Genomic DNA, 16,667 nt, shown 5'->3' with positions numbered 1-16,667 from the left:
CAGGGAATGTTGTCAAAGTCACCAACATGAAATTTGCAAAGTCCATTGCTGCTGATTTTACTGAATGGCATCTAGAGGATATAATTATAGATTTGGCCTATTTCCTGTAGTCTCCCAGATTCAGGGCTCCCCAGTTTGAAAATCCAGAGTAAATATGTCAAGACAGACTTTGGAGGAGCTGTTAAAGATACAGTATTTAGATCTCGATGGAATGCCTTCTTCCAATCCAGATCAGGAAAGCACAGTGGTCCAAATTGGAATTTAATTGGTTTATGCATATTAAAGTTATAAGGAGGTAAGTAGAAATCATGCTCAGGTTCTATTAGCATTGGGCTAATGATGTTGATTTTCCCAGTATAAAATGCATTCTGAGTGTTGTAGTATTTTGATTTGGGGGAGGAGGGTGTTGTGTTTCTTTTTGCCACAAACCTATGCATCCCAGCAGTGTGGGTGATGTGAACCAAGTAGTCCTTGACCCAGAAAGTCAAGCAAACTCTTGAAGAATCATGTCTATCAAAAAATCGTTTTGCTTGTAATGCTGAAAGCAATTCATCTGCTTCTGCACAGTGACTGTGACTTGAAAAGTATCTTATATCCACTCAGTTCTTTCAGGTGCATCTGGAAGAAGAAATAGAGAAGTCAAGTCACACATTAAATTATCAAGGTAAAATACTCCAGGTAAACAGCTCCATAAAGCCAAACAGAATGAACATTCAGCTGGCAGAACATGGAGAGAAGTGGTAGCCTTACATTTATATTTTATATAAATCCAATAAACAGGTGGGGCAAAACTAAGGCATTTTGCAAAAGAAAAAAAAACATTGTTGATTTTCATAGAGTCGTATTACTTGGGATAGATTAGCAGTAAACCTCTAAAAAGAATGGAATTTTTCTTTTCAAGGTGTATGGAAATGAGAATTGAGGGTAAAGATCATGGGGTGGTCTATTTTTAGAGAAAGTGATTTGCTGAGTGTATTTGTCATTCATTCAGGAGGACAGCCAGCTGTGAACCACGGCAGGCATTGGTAGTAAAAGCCAGCTCTTGGCGGGGGCGGGGGGAGGGAGGGCGGGGGGGGGGGGGAGGAAAAGAAAATCTTTCCATTCTTGAAAAGCGCTAAAAAGGAATGTTATCAAGTCAAAGGCAGGCGAGACAGCCGGTGAGGGAATGAGAAAATTTAAGGCATTTTCTGTGTATATGTGTGCATGTACTGTAGATGGAGATTTACTGGTATGTGTTTATCGGTGCATGGATGTGAAGATATGTGTTCAGTGGATTATGAGTCTCTGTCTTGCATGCCTCTGTGAATGTAAGTGAATAATGGCTCATATTTATTAGGTTGATACTTTGTACTAGACTCTGTACTAAGAGCTCAATGGAGATTATGTCTTTGAATTACCCCACAGCCTGTGTTATCCAACCACCAAGAGGTTAAGGAAGCTATTAGGAATGAAAACCAGAATGCAGACCCTGGCAGCTTGACCGTTCGGGGCAGTCCACTCCCCAGAGCCCTTCGCACTGATTCCATTACCATGCTGCCTAACAGCCGTGTTTATGTGTGTGTTTGTATATTTTTTGTTTGTTTAGAAGAAAATCTTAGAGGGAGTCAGTTCTCTCTGTTATCTGCAGTAAAATATAATCAGTATGTTTCCCAGGCTGAGACAATGGACCAAACAAATAAATACACCAAACTTTTTGTCAGATATTGATGGGCTCAGCTGCAAAATGAGGTGAAAAGCTAAAATCTCAGAATGGGTGTTTGTAACTCCTGACGGATATTTGTCTTCATCTTCAAGGATATCTTATAACCCATCCAGTTCACTCTAGAGCCTTGCCATCTAGCCTCTGGCTCAACAGAACAGTTTGGTATGACGTTTGGGACTGCAAATTTAGCGGATTTGAACTCTCTCTGATTACCACATCTTCACATGGGTGTCTGATAGTCATCTCAAAATTAACCCAGCAAAAACAACTGTCCTGTGCCATCCTCCTCCCCCTCAGATGTGCTTCTCCCCACTGTCTTGTCATCTCAGTAAACGCCTCAAATGGCCACAGCTCAGGGCACGACCTTATCTGCATCTTTTTCTCCTCCTGTCCTTCCCTCAGTCTGTTCCGGTCACTGATGCTCAAGGTCCTTGGCATTCCTCAAACACACACGACGTACTCCCATCTCAGGTTGAGAAGATGCCAGAAGGGTGCTGGTGGCCGATTTCTAAAGGTGCTTTTAAAGAGATGTCCAGGAAAGGCAGGCAGGGGCGCCTGGGCGGTCAGTCAATTAGGCGTCTGCCTTCGGGTCCCAATCCTGGGGTCCTGGGATCAAGCCCCACATCTGGCTCCCTGCTCAGGGGGGATTCTGCTTTTCCCTCTCCCTCTTCCCCTCTTCCCTGCTTGTGCTCTCTCTCAAGTAAATAAAATCTTAAAAAGAAAAAAAAAAAAAAAGGCCGGCCACATTTGGCCAACAAGAGTTCACCCCCATTGTAGGAAGTGAGACCGTGGTAACTAAGCCCAGGAGAGTGTGTGTGCCAGGGTGAGGTCTTCAGAGGTTCATGTATCTTCATGAGGCCAAGGCATGTGGGTTTTGCAGGCAGTACACCCCATGCTTATGCCCGGGAAGGCGTAAGCGTGGGCTCTGCAGTCTTGACGTACCTGGGTTTGATTCTTGACTCTGCTGCTTCCCATCAGTAGACACTTGGCCTCTCTGAGCCTCAATCTCTTCATATTTCAAAATTTTTCAGTGATTTGCTTTCCTGCGGTAATATTTTGGGTTTGCCAAATATCCGCGTATAATCTTGGGAGTATGGCAAATACACGCTGTACCAGTTAAAGATATCAGCTGGATGAGTTAAAGATAATTTTGGCTAAAAGTGACAAAAAAAAAAAAAAACTGACTTACAGTGATAAACAGCTCTGGGTTTGTTTTTCTCACATTGCAAGAAATCTAGAGATAGGAAGTTGCTGGCCTTGGTCCAGCTACTCAACAAAGCCATCAGGATTTTCCTCTTCTCTGTTCTGTCACCATAGCCTGGTGGCTTATGTCCTCCTATTTTAGGGTCCTGAGATGACAAGATGGTGCTATAACTTTAGACATCATGTCTGTGCATAAGATGAGAAGGAAAGAGAGGCCAAACGAGTCTTCCCTCTTTTATCAGGAGAAGAACTCTCGGGAGACATCCATATCGGATGCACATTTCCTTGGCCAGAACCATGTCACAGCCATTTCCAGCTGTAAGGGAGGCTGGGCACACTGCTGTTCCACACAAAATGGAGATTCTGTAAGAAAAAAAGAAGCAGAAACCAGAAGCTGGGTATGTAGTTAACAGAATCTGCCAGCTTAAAGTCCTACAGGGGAAAAAGACTGAAAACTGCTTTGGGAGAGGTTCAAGGTTGATTGAGACCTAATCCAATCTACAAGAAATTTACAAATGTTGCGGTGGGGAGATATAAAAAGAGAGTGGATTATAATAGCTACATGGTAAAATAAAAACTGTACTTAGAATACAAGCATCATGTTTTGGTAGACCCAAGAGGCAATTAGTTCTTGTTGGAACAATGAAAAACTCTTCATTGATCTGGACAACAATGATCTTTGAGTACTTCCTGTGTACTGGGCATTTCTTTTTTTTTTTTTTTTCATTTTATTTTATTTTATTTCTTTTCAGTGTTCCAAAATTCATTGTTTATGCACCACACCCAGTGCTCCATACAATACATGCCTTCCATAATATCCACCACCAGGCTCACTATTAATTGCTAAGGTGTCCCCAGTGAATGAGGCAGAAAGCCTGCCTGCATTTGTGGGATTCACATTTTAAGAAGGACATAGACAACAAACGAATAATTCCAACCATGACAATCCTGACATAGCAGATGTTTTTCTGAAAGGGTGAGAGGGTGTTTCCCTCAGAGGAATAGCATGAGCAAAGCTCAGAGGCAGGAAAGTGCACCCTTGCTTGTCACTTGCAGCTAAAATATAGAGTGTGAGAGGAGAGGGGCATGGTAAGACTGGGCTGTCTGCAAATGTCCAGCTTGGTCAGAGTGAGCAGAACTGACTCCTGGCTTCACCACTTTCTTGTACCACGTCCTTTCCCACTCTGACCCTCAGTATCAGCATCTGTGTATTGGAATAGTAATCTGTCATAGAGTTGTAGAGTGATTTTAATGGGAGTGTGCATATAATGTATCTGCTACACAGTAACTTCTCCGTGAAATGAACAATAGCTCTTCCTTTGAATACTGCTTAATTAGGCATCCCCACTGAAGCCACCCCATTCCCAGTTCATAGAACATTTTTAGTTACATGTAATGATACAAGACTGCACAACAAATGGAAAAAAACTAATTCATGCTGATTACAAGAGCCATTTGGACTAACACGCTTATTCATTCTTTCATCCAGCATCTTTTAGCCCTGGAATATTCCACTCATTACTCTAGACAGGCACTGTCCAATGAAAATATAAAGCAAGGCACATATAGAAGTTTAGGTTTTCCAGTTACCATATTAATGTAAGTTTTAAAAAAGCAGATGAAGTTAATTTTAATAATATATTTAGGGGCGCCTGGGTGACTCAGTGGGTTAAGCCTCTGCCTTTGGCTCAGGTCATGATCTCAGGGTCCTGGGATCGAGCCCCGCATCGGGCTCTTTGCTCGGCGGGGAGCCTGCTTCCCTCTCTCTCTCTCTGCCTGCCTCTATGCCTACTTGTGATCTCTTTCTGTCAAATAAATAAATAAAATCTTTAAAAATAATAATAATATATTTTTACTTAACCCAATACATCCAAAATACTACCATTATAATATGTAGTGGATGGAAAAAATTATTGCTAAAATGCTTAACATTCTTTTTTTTTTCTTTGCACCAAGTCTCCTGAATCAGAGTGCATTTTAATGAGCATCCCTCGGCCATGAGTTGCAATTGGTTTCATATTGGGCAGCACAGCTCTTTGCACTGGAATGAACAAAACAGACAAAACTCTGCTCTTGAGGACTTTCCATTCCAGTGAGAATAGCTGGCTTGCCTCTCTGGATTTTTTTTTTTTTTTAAAGATTTTCTTTATTCGTTTGAGGGAGAGACATAGCGGAGTGAGAGAAAGAGAGCATGAATGGGGGTGAGAGGGAGAGGGAGAAGCAGACTCCCCACTGAGCAGGGGGCCCAATGTGGGGCTTGATCCCAAGACCCTGGATTAATGACCCCAGCTGAAAGCAGACGCTTAACCGACTGAGCCAACAAGGCGCCCCTAGATTTTTTTTCATTAACTGGGGTGCAGACTTTATGCGAGGATTTTGGTAGGGTGACACCAAAACTACACAACAGAGAACATGTTCTTCATCTCCTACGGTTTCTAGCAGAGTAATCTGCTCGATTTTCATTAAAATTCTATTATATTGATCCAGCATTTCACTATTAGACATTTATAGCTCTATTTTACAAACAGAAACCCTAACCTTTTGCCAGACCCCCTGCAATTAATACCAGACATAAACCACACTGACCATCTCTGTTTTGGTGTGCTAGTTGTCCTGCTCAGTTGTGTAACTAAAAAACCCCCAAATCCCATTGGTTTATCCTCACAAATGTTTACTTCTCATTCACATCAAAGAACAATGTCAAGCATGTGCCAGCAATTGTTAATGGTGTAAAAGCCACCAATATTGTCTCATATGGTTTATGATAACTGGGTCTGTTTAAGAAATTTTTCCTACCCAGGTGCCAAAGATACTCTCGTACATCCTCATTTGTTAGCTTTCTTCTTCCACATTTAGATTTCTAATTCAACTGTGAATGTGTGTTTGGTACAAAGAAAGGAAGGAACCAAATTTGTCTGTCTCTGTGTAGTGCTACTGTTTTTCTGACAAACCGTTGTAACACTCACACGGTTCTACACACGCCCACACCCTGTTTCAGGGTTCTGTGTTTAATTTGAGTCCTTTGCTTTATATAGTTCTACATAAATATCACATATCTTTTTATTCCTGTGACTTTGTAGTATGTCTTCAAATCTGGTTGGGATATCACCATCTTACTCTTCTTTTTGAATAGTGCCTTTACTCTTAATTCTGGTGTAGGGTAATTTTTATATTCAGATGTTAATTTGTTCAAACTAGCCTATTGAAATTATATTGAGTGTTTACAGTAACTTGGAGAGAATTAATAAAAAATTGTTAGGTCATGCCATCCATGAACATGGAATATCTTTCTATTTACTCAGGTATTTTTATATGTCCTTTAATAAAACACTTAAAATTACCTACAGAAAAGTATCCTTGCTGCTATCAACCTTTCTCTTGAGTTCCTTATATCAACTCATATTTTTATATTCAGTGTTTCCACATCTCCAAAAGCTTGCTTATTCCTGCACCATGCTAACGTTGTCCCTTCATGCTTTAAGATTTTTATTATGCCTGTGTTAAATTCGTATTCTGTTCTGGTCCATTAACTTTCTTCTCTGTGTTATTTTTCCCTGTGAGCTAATATCATCCTGGGAGTATTTGCTGCCTTGGCTAGTGATCTGTACCTGATGGGAAGTCCATCAGGTGCAAAAGCCCAAGCTGTACAGCATGTCCCTGGTGAGTTTTAGGGGGAAGGATACACCAAGAGCAGCCATCCTTTTGTATTGTTATGTGGACTCAATTATTCTCGGTTTACAGTCCCCCTCTCCCAACTAGATCACCTTGCTCTGCAGGAGCCTTCCCTGCACTTCCACTTCTCTTATACCAAGAGCTGCCATAGAGTTTACATGTGGGGGGAAGCCAGGAAGGAGTTTGGGCAAGTCTTTGGCTTGCCCCCCATGGTACCAGGTATCCAGAGATCCTTGATGCTACTCCATGGCCCCTAACTGGCCCTCAAGCTGGCATTACTTCTTCAGTCTCTGCATGAATATGAGTGTGGGGAAAATGAGCTTCCTAAAGCCATGTAGGAGAGGAAAAGTTCCAAACAAAAAGTGTTTCCCTATGCATCCCATGGTGTTCAATTGTCTTCCAAGTTTAAGCTGTTTTTTCCAATACAGTGGAACCCAAAGACCTACTGGTTTCTCTATTTTCCTATGTTGGGGGAGCCTTCTACCTCCTTCCTGCGTATGTGGTGTATCCAGGGGTTGATTCAGGAGAATCACGTAGCACAGTCTATATTTGGTCTTCATTTGGTGAGATATAGTGTATTTTATGCACACACATAGACACATACATACACCCTCACAAAATTTTCTATTGTTTGCTTTACTATTTCTGGCCAGAATTTTTCAGAACAATGTAATAGTCTATTCCTAGAATAAGCCCTCTTTGACCATGAGATGCAGTCCTTTCAACACATAGATTTATTTGGTTTCCTCAAATTGTATTTAGAATGCCCCCCCATATTCAGAAATGAAATTAGTGTGTAGAATGTGGATATTTGTACACTTTTGGTACCATTCTCCTCATAAAGTTCTAGCAATGATATTTATAATACAGTGAGGAAAGAACGAATTAGAAAGTCACCTATTTGTATCTATGTTATGATACAGCTTATAAAGTATAGAATTTATTTCTTCCTTAAATTTGAAGGGGAACTTGCTCATAAAACACTGGATCCAACCACATTTTGCAGATCATTATTTAGAAATTGTTTCCCACATTTCCTATGGCAATTGAGCTAATTTGCTTCGCTGCCAATAGCATAAATCAATCTTAGCAATTTATATTTTCTTGGAAGTTATCTTTTTAAATTTAACGAAATGTTCAAGTACATTATTAGTAAAGGATTGCAGATCACTTGCATTTGTGATTATGCCTCCTTTCTCATTCTCATCACAGATCTGTACCTCTGAAACCAATAATACATTATATGTTAATTAAATGAATTTAAATTTTTAAAAATTCTCTGTGTAATATTAATACTGCAAATATCCCTCTCCTTTGCTGGCATTTGCTACTCTTTTTGCTCCTTCATTTATTTTATCTCCAGGAATTATTTTTGTTTTGGTGGGGCTCTTCTAAAGTACATTTTAAATTTATTTAAGAAGAACAGAATCCATTAGCATTTATTGACATGTGTGATTTCATCTTTGTCATTTTAATTTCTGTTTCTGGAGGTTTTCTAGCTCTTTGCCGTTTTCTTTTTCTTTATTCTCTACTATATAAATTATTTTTCTAATAACTTGAAGATAATATAAGTTTTAGAATGTACTAATGGTTACTTTTTAAATTATGCTACCATTTATTGAAACTATATGCTTTGAATTATTACTATTTAGAGTAGAACAGACATCATTCAGTCTCCTTTTTTTCCTAATTGACAATAATAATAATAATAGCACCTACCTGATAGGGTGGATTGGCAGATCAAAAAGATGGTAGATGTAAATTTGTGTGACAACATAGTAAGACTCAAATGTCAGCTGTAACTAATACCTTTGTGGTCCCTGTACATTTTCCTCCATATAAAATGGGGAAATTACACGACCGGATTTCCTCTTCCACACCCCGCCCCCCACTGGCCTCCACTGCCTGTTTTGTTACTACATACAAATCATGAGATTTTTATTCCTGTTAAAACATTTCTAGAGGTGCCTGGCTGACTCACTTGGAAAAACACATAACGCTTGATCTCAGGGTCATGAGTTTGAGCCCTACATTGGGTATAGAGATTACTTAAATAAATAAATAAACTTTAAAAAAAAAAACTTTCCAATTATGTGTCGTCTCTTTTATTATGTATTTATAAGAGGTGAATTTTCTCTGTGAACTGTTTATACCAGTCATTTTAACTTAAACGTGTTCAAATTATTTCAAGCCCAAGTCCTTTCATGCCTCGTGTTTTCCATATTTTCCCATCCTTTGTTTTCTGTGCTCATTAATGGCGATCTGTCTGGGTTGTTTGTTTGTTTGTTTGTTTGTTTTAATTTGTCTGGGTATAAGAATACTTGGATCATCATTTTGTCTTCGAGTGTTTCATGGGGTAAAAGAGAGATTTGAAGAGAGACTGAGGTCTCTTTCTTCAGAGATGACCCCTTTTCCTGCCTGTATGCTTGAATGTTCTTCTTTACTTTCAACACCCTACTATTCTGACAGGATACTTCAGCCTGCTGGCAGGAGGAGAGATGTCTGATCTGGATCTGTTTTCCTCATTTAGCCAGGGAACTCTCTCTTATCTTTGAGCAATGCAGCTGCTCTAGTCTTTCTGGAGTCTCCTTCAGGATTCAGTTGCTTCTTTATAGCTTCTCTAATACGATCATCTCGAGTGGTTTTCAAATTACTGTCCCCTCACTTTGTACTGTGTGGGAGATCCTCAAACATATGCCCCCACATCACTGAATCACCTTTCTGCAAAGCTAGTCTTTCTTGCTTTTACTTTTCCTGTTGTGAATTTTACTGTGCTATTACTGGTTGTTAGGCATTCTTCCTTAACTCTTCCGGATCCCTCCCTTGCTAATCTACTTTGGTCACGTCAGTGTGCATATCTTGTTTTGCAGTATTTGCAGACATTCCCTCAGATGTATTGAGAGCCCAAAGTAGAGAGTACATAAAATTTTATTTTTATTCCAGTAGTGAGCATTTTTATAATTATGTTCTTCCTTTACTACCTGAATGTTATAATCTTTACTCATTTTATGTTTTAGAAGTTTTCGGAGGCTCACCATATTATTAGTTTGTGTTTTATGTCCTTTCATTTCTAAATGAAAAGAATTTTTCACAATCTGGAATTTGTACCTAAACAAGTGAGAAAAGTTTCCTGTGATCACTTTAGTATTCCTGTTGATGTTGTTAAAGTCCTTATATTATATCTTTAGCTGGAAGGGAGGACAATGTAAGTGTATATCATGAGTTAAGTGATACAACAGGCTCAAGGACCACAGAATAAGCAAGTATGAAGTCAGTACGTGTTGGCCCTTATCAGCAGCAGATGATAAACTTGACTCCAGAAAAAATGTTAATTCTTCCACTGTAAACACATTCTGTGAATGAAGTCCAAGATAAATGACAAATGAAGAAAAATGTTTGCTATTCAAATATAAAATCAGTTTATAAATCTATAAAACATTTACATATCAGTAATGAGATTTGTAACCTACTAGAAAAAAAAATCATCTTAAGCAGTTAGTTTTTGTTCATTTATTCCACAGAAATTAGCTTATCAACATATAAAAAGACATTTAGTCCTACTGATCATTAAATATGGAAAGTTTTTAAAGTTTGTGTATCATTTGTTATCCATAAAGTGGGCAAATACTTAAAAAATATAACAGGTTTGGCTATAGTATGGAGAAAAAGACACCCTCTTGTACCAACTAATGAGACTGTGAATTTAAAAACATGTATTTGGCCAAGCAAATCTACTTCCAGCACTAAAGCTCCTAAGTATCTTTGTATATATACAAAGATGTATGTGCAAAGTGTTCACTCCAGCATTGTTTATAATTGAAAACATACTAGTGAGGATAACAATAGACTGCTGTAACAATGAAGCCCAACAAATACTTAGTGGCTCAAGAAATATTTCTCTCTCACACAGATTTCAGGGAAAATTCTACTCCTTATGGTCATTCAAGGACCCGTTTCCTCCCAAGATGCTGCTCTGTCATCCTCTAGCATGGCCATTCTCTCCATGCTGAAAAGAGGATCAACACCACATCCATATTGCAGTTGGTGTGAAAGGGGAAGAGAGGACAGAGCAGACAGGCACACAGCCTGAAGTCCTAGTTTCAGAAGTGACACAAACCATGTCGTTATATTCCATTAGCAAGAATACTGTGCCATTTGGACAATTATGTGCTGAAAGCTTTGGGAAATGCAATCTAATACACCCAGGAAGAAAATGAAAATGGATTTTGGTAAACAAATGCAGGTCTCTGCTTCGAGAAAATGCTAGAAACACTCAAATGTCCATCAAAAGAGCAACAGTCTGGTACCTCCATTGGATGGAATATTAGACAGCAAGTAAAGAATAGGTTGAATCTCCCATATTGTTAGATGCATATCATAGGAAGATCCCAATACACATTATGAAATGGAAAAGCAAGATACAGAAAAATGTGCACAATATATTCACATTTGTGTTTTTCAAATGAAAATGTGCTACATACTTACATGCAGATATATACACAGAACAGTTCTGGAAGAAGTTGTTAAGGTTCAACTCAGAGTTGAACTAGGGATCTAATGTGAGAAGAAAACTTACTTTTCAGTAAGTCCCTTTTTCTATTGTATGATTTGTTTTTTACCATAGGTATGCATCCTTATTAATACTGCAGGGTGTAAGTATATAAATATGAGTAAGTTCTTCCCTTGCTTAATACTTGCTAGCAATTATCGGTTGCTATAAGATAGTGTCCACGCAGACTGACCTATTTTTCAAGCTCCTTTTTTCCCTCAGGTCCCTTTGTACCTTTTTATGCCTTAGACTTGAAGCTCCCTTCTTGTGCTGTTCCTCATTTTCCTACCTTTGCTCATCAATAGTCTATCAGCCTAAAATACTCCTCCAAAAACCCCGGTACACTGTATTTTACATTATTCTTTTTTTTTCTTTTTTTCTTTTGGCATGTAAAACTGAGTTGTTTAGTACCATAAAACTAATATCATGGATCTGTCTGGGTATCTCCCCAAGATGAGAACAAGGACAAGGAGCAATGTTCTGCCCCTCCTCATCCCTAGCAGAATGGATAACAAATAATAGGGAGTCAATAAATATGTCTTGAAATGAAAAAATCGTTTCAGCCACTTAATTTAAAAAACATTTATTAAGTGACTGCCAGATTCCTGTCTTAAGTGGCTTCTCTGCTCCTTAATTTTTTTTCTAATTTTTCTCTTTTGTCCTGTATATTTTCTTCCAACTAATTTCTATCCCCTCTTCCTTGAGGACACTAACTTTAGAGTCCAACTATACACATATTAACCAGGGGGGAAAAATGAAACATTTTTTTTAATTAGTAAAGGAGCACATCTGAATGAAATCATGGATTTTAATCGCTGTCCAGATAGAAAAATAAATATAGATAAGTCTGTAGGGGTATATGAGTATTCAGGAATGTATTTCCTAGTTCTGTCAATCGAGAGAGCCGTAGGTCAGTGACACTACAGTAGCAATGAACCATCTAGTACCCAAATATCCGCTTGTAAGAACCATTACAAAATAAAACTAACCAGGCTTCTTTGGAGAAGTGACTGGCTGCAAGACCAGAACAGGGAAAATATTATAAGATCTGTCCAGAGAGCCCTGTACTGTTAGAGAGTAATGAGGTATTCAAAAAGAACTGGGGCATGTTGAAAAGGACACAGATGTCAGTCTAAAGGAGCTCATGGTGACCAAACCTGGGACAGTTTGAGCAACAGTAGTGAATTGTAACTCATGGAGTAGACGACATATCCATCAACCCACACTAATAGAAATGAATAATTGAGTGAATGAATGAATGAATAAGTAAATAAATAAGTAAATAAATGAAAGAGACTTCTACAGGAGACTGCTGATTAATAAATATAGGACTGATGGAAATGAATACCACCATTAGGTGAATACCATGTAGTAAGTTTTGCAGGCAATAATCACCAATAGGTATTGAAATTAGAAGGCAAATGTGGGATGCAAAATAGGATATTTGCACCATCACAATGTGTTTTCCCTACACAAAACTCATTCACTACAAATAGAGAAATATGCAGTAATTTTACAGTGGAGCAGTCTGGCCAATATCACTTTAATCCAGGGATCAGAGTTAGTACTGCCAGCAATGGGACATGTTTGACATCAGGTACTTCTTAGTATGCGACACTGAGAAGAATGCATCATTTTTGTCCTTTTGTTACGAGCAATATATAAAGTCAGTCTAAGGAGGAAACATCAGACACACCCAAATTAAAAGACATTCTACAAAACACAGGCCAGTAGTCTTCAAAAGGGTCAAGGTCATGAAAGACGGACTGAGAACCTGGTATGGATTGAAGAGACAGAGGAAACATGGCTAGATGCAATATGGGATCTTGGATGGATCCTGGACCAGAAAAAAAGACCTTTCGGGACAACGCAAAATTCCAATAAGGTCTGTAGATTAGTTAGTAATTTTATATCAGGGTGAATTTCCTGGTTGCAGGCAGTTTTACTATGGTTATGTAAGATGTTAACATTCGGGAAAACTGGGTGAAATATATATGGGGGACTCTACCGTTTTGAAGCTTTTCCGAAGAGCTAAAATTATATCTATTTCTTTCTTAGGAAACATGGTTATTTATTTTTTTTATTATGTTCAGTTAGCCAGCATATGGTACATCATAAGTTTTTGTTGTAGCGTTCAACAATTCATTAGTTGCATTTAACACCCAGTATTATCATCCGGTTACCCCACCCCTTCTCCCCCCTCCCTTCTGTAACTGACTGATCCACCCAGGCACCCTGCTAAAATTATTTTTAAATACAAAGTTGAAAAAAAAAAAAAGAAATAGGGCATGCACTTTAACACTGGGTTACTCTCTGGTAGGTCAGGGGACCCAGAGCCCTGCTGAAGTAGACAGTTCAGAACAATTCTCCAACACTTAATGGTTAATGTTTAAAATCAGTAGGTTTTTTCCCCTCATTTAGTGTCATTGAACACTGAGGTTTTTTCTTAATTATACAGAAGAAGCAACATCTTGGTGGTTCATTTAGTAAAGGAAACTGCCCTGATCTAATCCTTAGCTAGATACATGGCTAAACCCAGAGCAAGTGCCAGATGAGGCTCTTCCATGGAGTTGGGATTCTTGCTAGGTGCTGCTCTGAGTCTCTGAGCCACCTTTACAGCTGCGAGCTGTTTAATCGAAAACCATTTCTCAGGTTCCTGTAAATCTGACGAGCAGGTTTAGAGGTACCCTGCAGTGGTCTGGGAATGCAAAGTCAAGGAGAATCCTCAGTGTATGAAATACACAAAAGATTCAGCAAACAAACTGACTTCATCTATTAGCCACTTTTTTCAAGACTTAAGTTTTTCCTGAGTAAGTCAATACGAAAGAGCAGAAGCAGGCTTTGGGAAAGGTATTCAGATGGGAATTCAGAGTTTGGGTTCACGTTCTGATCCTGCCACAGATTATATGGTGTATCTGAAAATACACCTCGAACAGGGATAGGGACACCTGTATGAGGGATGTTGAACCCTGTGTGGTGCCCTCAGCTATCGGTTTTATGTATCTTCTTACCCTCCTCTAACATGGTTGGTGGGAATTCTGTTCATCGCCTCTGACGACATTTTGGGCACATGTCACAGCTTTCCTTGCCGGCCCTAAGAGTCTCACTTTCAGGTAATAAAAGTTCACTCCATCTGAAACACGATGTCAGTCTGACCGTTACTTCACTGCCCTTCTGCTCATCTGCCACCATCCCCTCCGCACCTCCACCCACAAACACTCCCACTGAGGCCTCACCCTAAATAAGCCTTTGGTGGAGAACCTGCCTTGGGAAGATGAGCCGTGCTCCCTTCTTCCAGTCAGCGTCCGTCTCCCCTGATTTCCTCTCCACCTTTCACCCTCACTCCCCCACTTCTGAATCAACAGGGAATTTGGCACACAGGAGCTCCCGGAGGTGTCAATCATGCCCCACTCTGAAAGGTGAGGAGTAGAGCCCACCCTTCTGGTGCTCTGACGGCTCCTGTGACGGGGAGTCTGTGAGCCTGTGGAGCACCTCGCCTCCCTCCACAGCCATGTGCACCACCAGGCACGACTGGTCCCCCTACACAGCCTTACCCACACCCTCCCCCCACCAACAACACCATGGCTCCCTGCCCCCCCTCCCCCGCTCTGACAGCCTCCAGCCGGTCCAGGGGACATTCTCTCCGGGCTAGCCTTGGAAGTAAGTGCCTATGAACCCCCAAGGATGGATTTACAGGCCTTAACCTGGCTGCTCAAGGTGTCTTGAGGCTGCCTGGCATGCTGTCACTGCTCAAGAATACGCAGGATAAGGAAGATGTTCTGGAATTCTCTGAAGGATGCCGGGTTAAGCGTTTTTTTTTTGTTTTGGTTTGGTTTGGTTTGTTTGTTTGTTTCTGGTGGTTAAGTGCATCAGAGCTTTAGAGTCAGCCACACCTGGTTCATTCTTTGGATATTTCTTGAGCACCTATCACATGCCAGGCTTTGTTTGAGGTTCTGAGACACAGAGTGAATAGAACAGTGAACATTCTCTGCCCCTCCCCCATGGAGACTACCTTCTGGTTTTGGAAGCAGTCAACAAGTAAATAAATGAGTACATGATATGAAATAGAAAGAAATCGGTATCATATATGCCTCCTGGTATGATCTGTTGAGAAGGTCACAGCATCACTTTTGTAAAATTTCTGCCGAAAATGTGTAACCCAAATCTGTGAAGAAACATCAGACAAGCCGAGATTGAAGGACATTCTACCAGACAGTTGTTCTGCACTATTTAAAATAAAAATGTCATAAAAGACAAAGAAAAGCTAAGATGCTATTCCAAATTAAATGAGACTTAACTTATCACAGTGAGCACGGAGTAATGTATGGAACTGTTGAATCCCTATGTTGTCCTCCTGAAACTGTTATAATAGTGGATGTCAAGTACACTGCAATAAGAAAAAAAATTATATGAAAATCAAAAGCAGTGCATAATCCTAGATTAGATCCCAAAGCAGATTTTTCATACCCTGAAAGACAGTATTAGTATAATTCTCGAAATTTGAGTATGACTTGCATGCAGAGTAACAGAATCTCATCAATTTTAATTTATCATATTGAGTTTGCATAACAAAATATCTTTGTTCCTGGGAGATACGCACTGAAATACTTAGGCATAAAAGGCCATGACATCTGCAGCGCATTCCCAGATGGTTCAGTAGTGAAAACAATAGCACCAATGACAACAATCATAATAGTAGCTGTTACTTTAGAGAGAATAATAAAAAGCAAATACTGCAAAACATTAATAATTGGCAAACCTGAGCATAGGGCATGATCAGCATTTGTGGAACTATTCTTGCCAATTTTATGGGGGTTTAAAGGTTTTCAAAGTAAAACCTTAAAAAAATAAACAGCAGTAAGCATTCTGAAGAAGGTAGGGGAGGATGGGGCGTGGGGTCAGGGAATGTCTCTAGTGACATGACCTTTGTGCAGAGAGCTGATGGGAGGGAGGAGCTCGTGAATTCTGCAGAGGGAAAAGCACTGCAGGAAGAGGAAAGGACAGCAGCCCCGACGTGGCAGTGTTCCTGGTGTTTTTGTGGAACAACATGGAGACGAGGGGCACTGGGGCAGTGTCAGTGATGAAGGACAGTGGTAAAAATGGTCCCAGGTCAGCTCCTGTAGGGCCTGGGAGGCAACAGAAAAGTTGTGAGGTGTGCTTTAAGTATGATGAGACACTACGGTAAGGTTCTGAGCAGAGCAGTAAAATGACCTGACTTTCATGTGCAACAGTCACTTTGGGTGATTTGGGGGCAAGTAGAGTACAGGGAGGCAAGAAAATTGATTGCTGTTGATTCATTTTTCAGGATGGCCTTGAAGAAGCGGGTGTGCAGGTGAGATAGGATGTCAGATTGGTCTGGGATAACGGTGGTGGAAGTGATGTGAAGCGGGTGAATTCTACACGTATTTTGACAGTCTCGTTTGGCTAATGCGTTGGCTCATGGACTGGATATGAAGTGTGAAGGGGAAGCTGGAGTCAAGGGCAATTCCCAGGCTTGAGGCCTGATAAAATTAGATAAAGTGGGTCATGCCATTTACTGAC

The 16,667-nt window shown here is 40.0% G+C and overlaps 1 protein-coding gene across 3 annotated transcripts in view; it reads left to right on the top strand.

The window, feature by feature from the left end:
* The window catches only part of STAC (SH3 and cysteine rich domain), a gene marked incomplete at both ends in the record, with an annotated part of 143,705 nt that overhangs the window by 28,864 nt on the left and 98,174 nt on the right, over positions 1 to 16,667 (top strand). The window contains one exon of one of the 3 annotated variants that reach the window (XM_080825848.1): positions 3,148 to 3,303. The exons of the other annotated variants lie outside the window; for them this stretch is intronic. Coding sequence (XP_080681974.1) covers positions 3,148 to 3,303 — 156 coding nt within the window. The remainder of the gene's footprint in view (positions 1 to 3,147; positions 3,304 to 16,667) is intronic. 3 annotated transcript variants of the gene reach the window in all.

Source organism: Martes martes (genome assembly GCF_963455335.1).
Source record: "Martes martes genome assembly, chromosome: 1".
In the NCBI taxonomy this organism is placed as follows: Eukaryota; Metazoa; Chordata; class Mammalia; order Carnivora; family Mustelidae; genus Martes; species Martes martes.
Note: the sequence above shows the minus strand (reverse complement) of the source record. Positions and strands in the feature narration are given on the sequence as shown.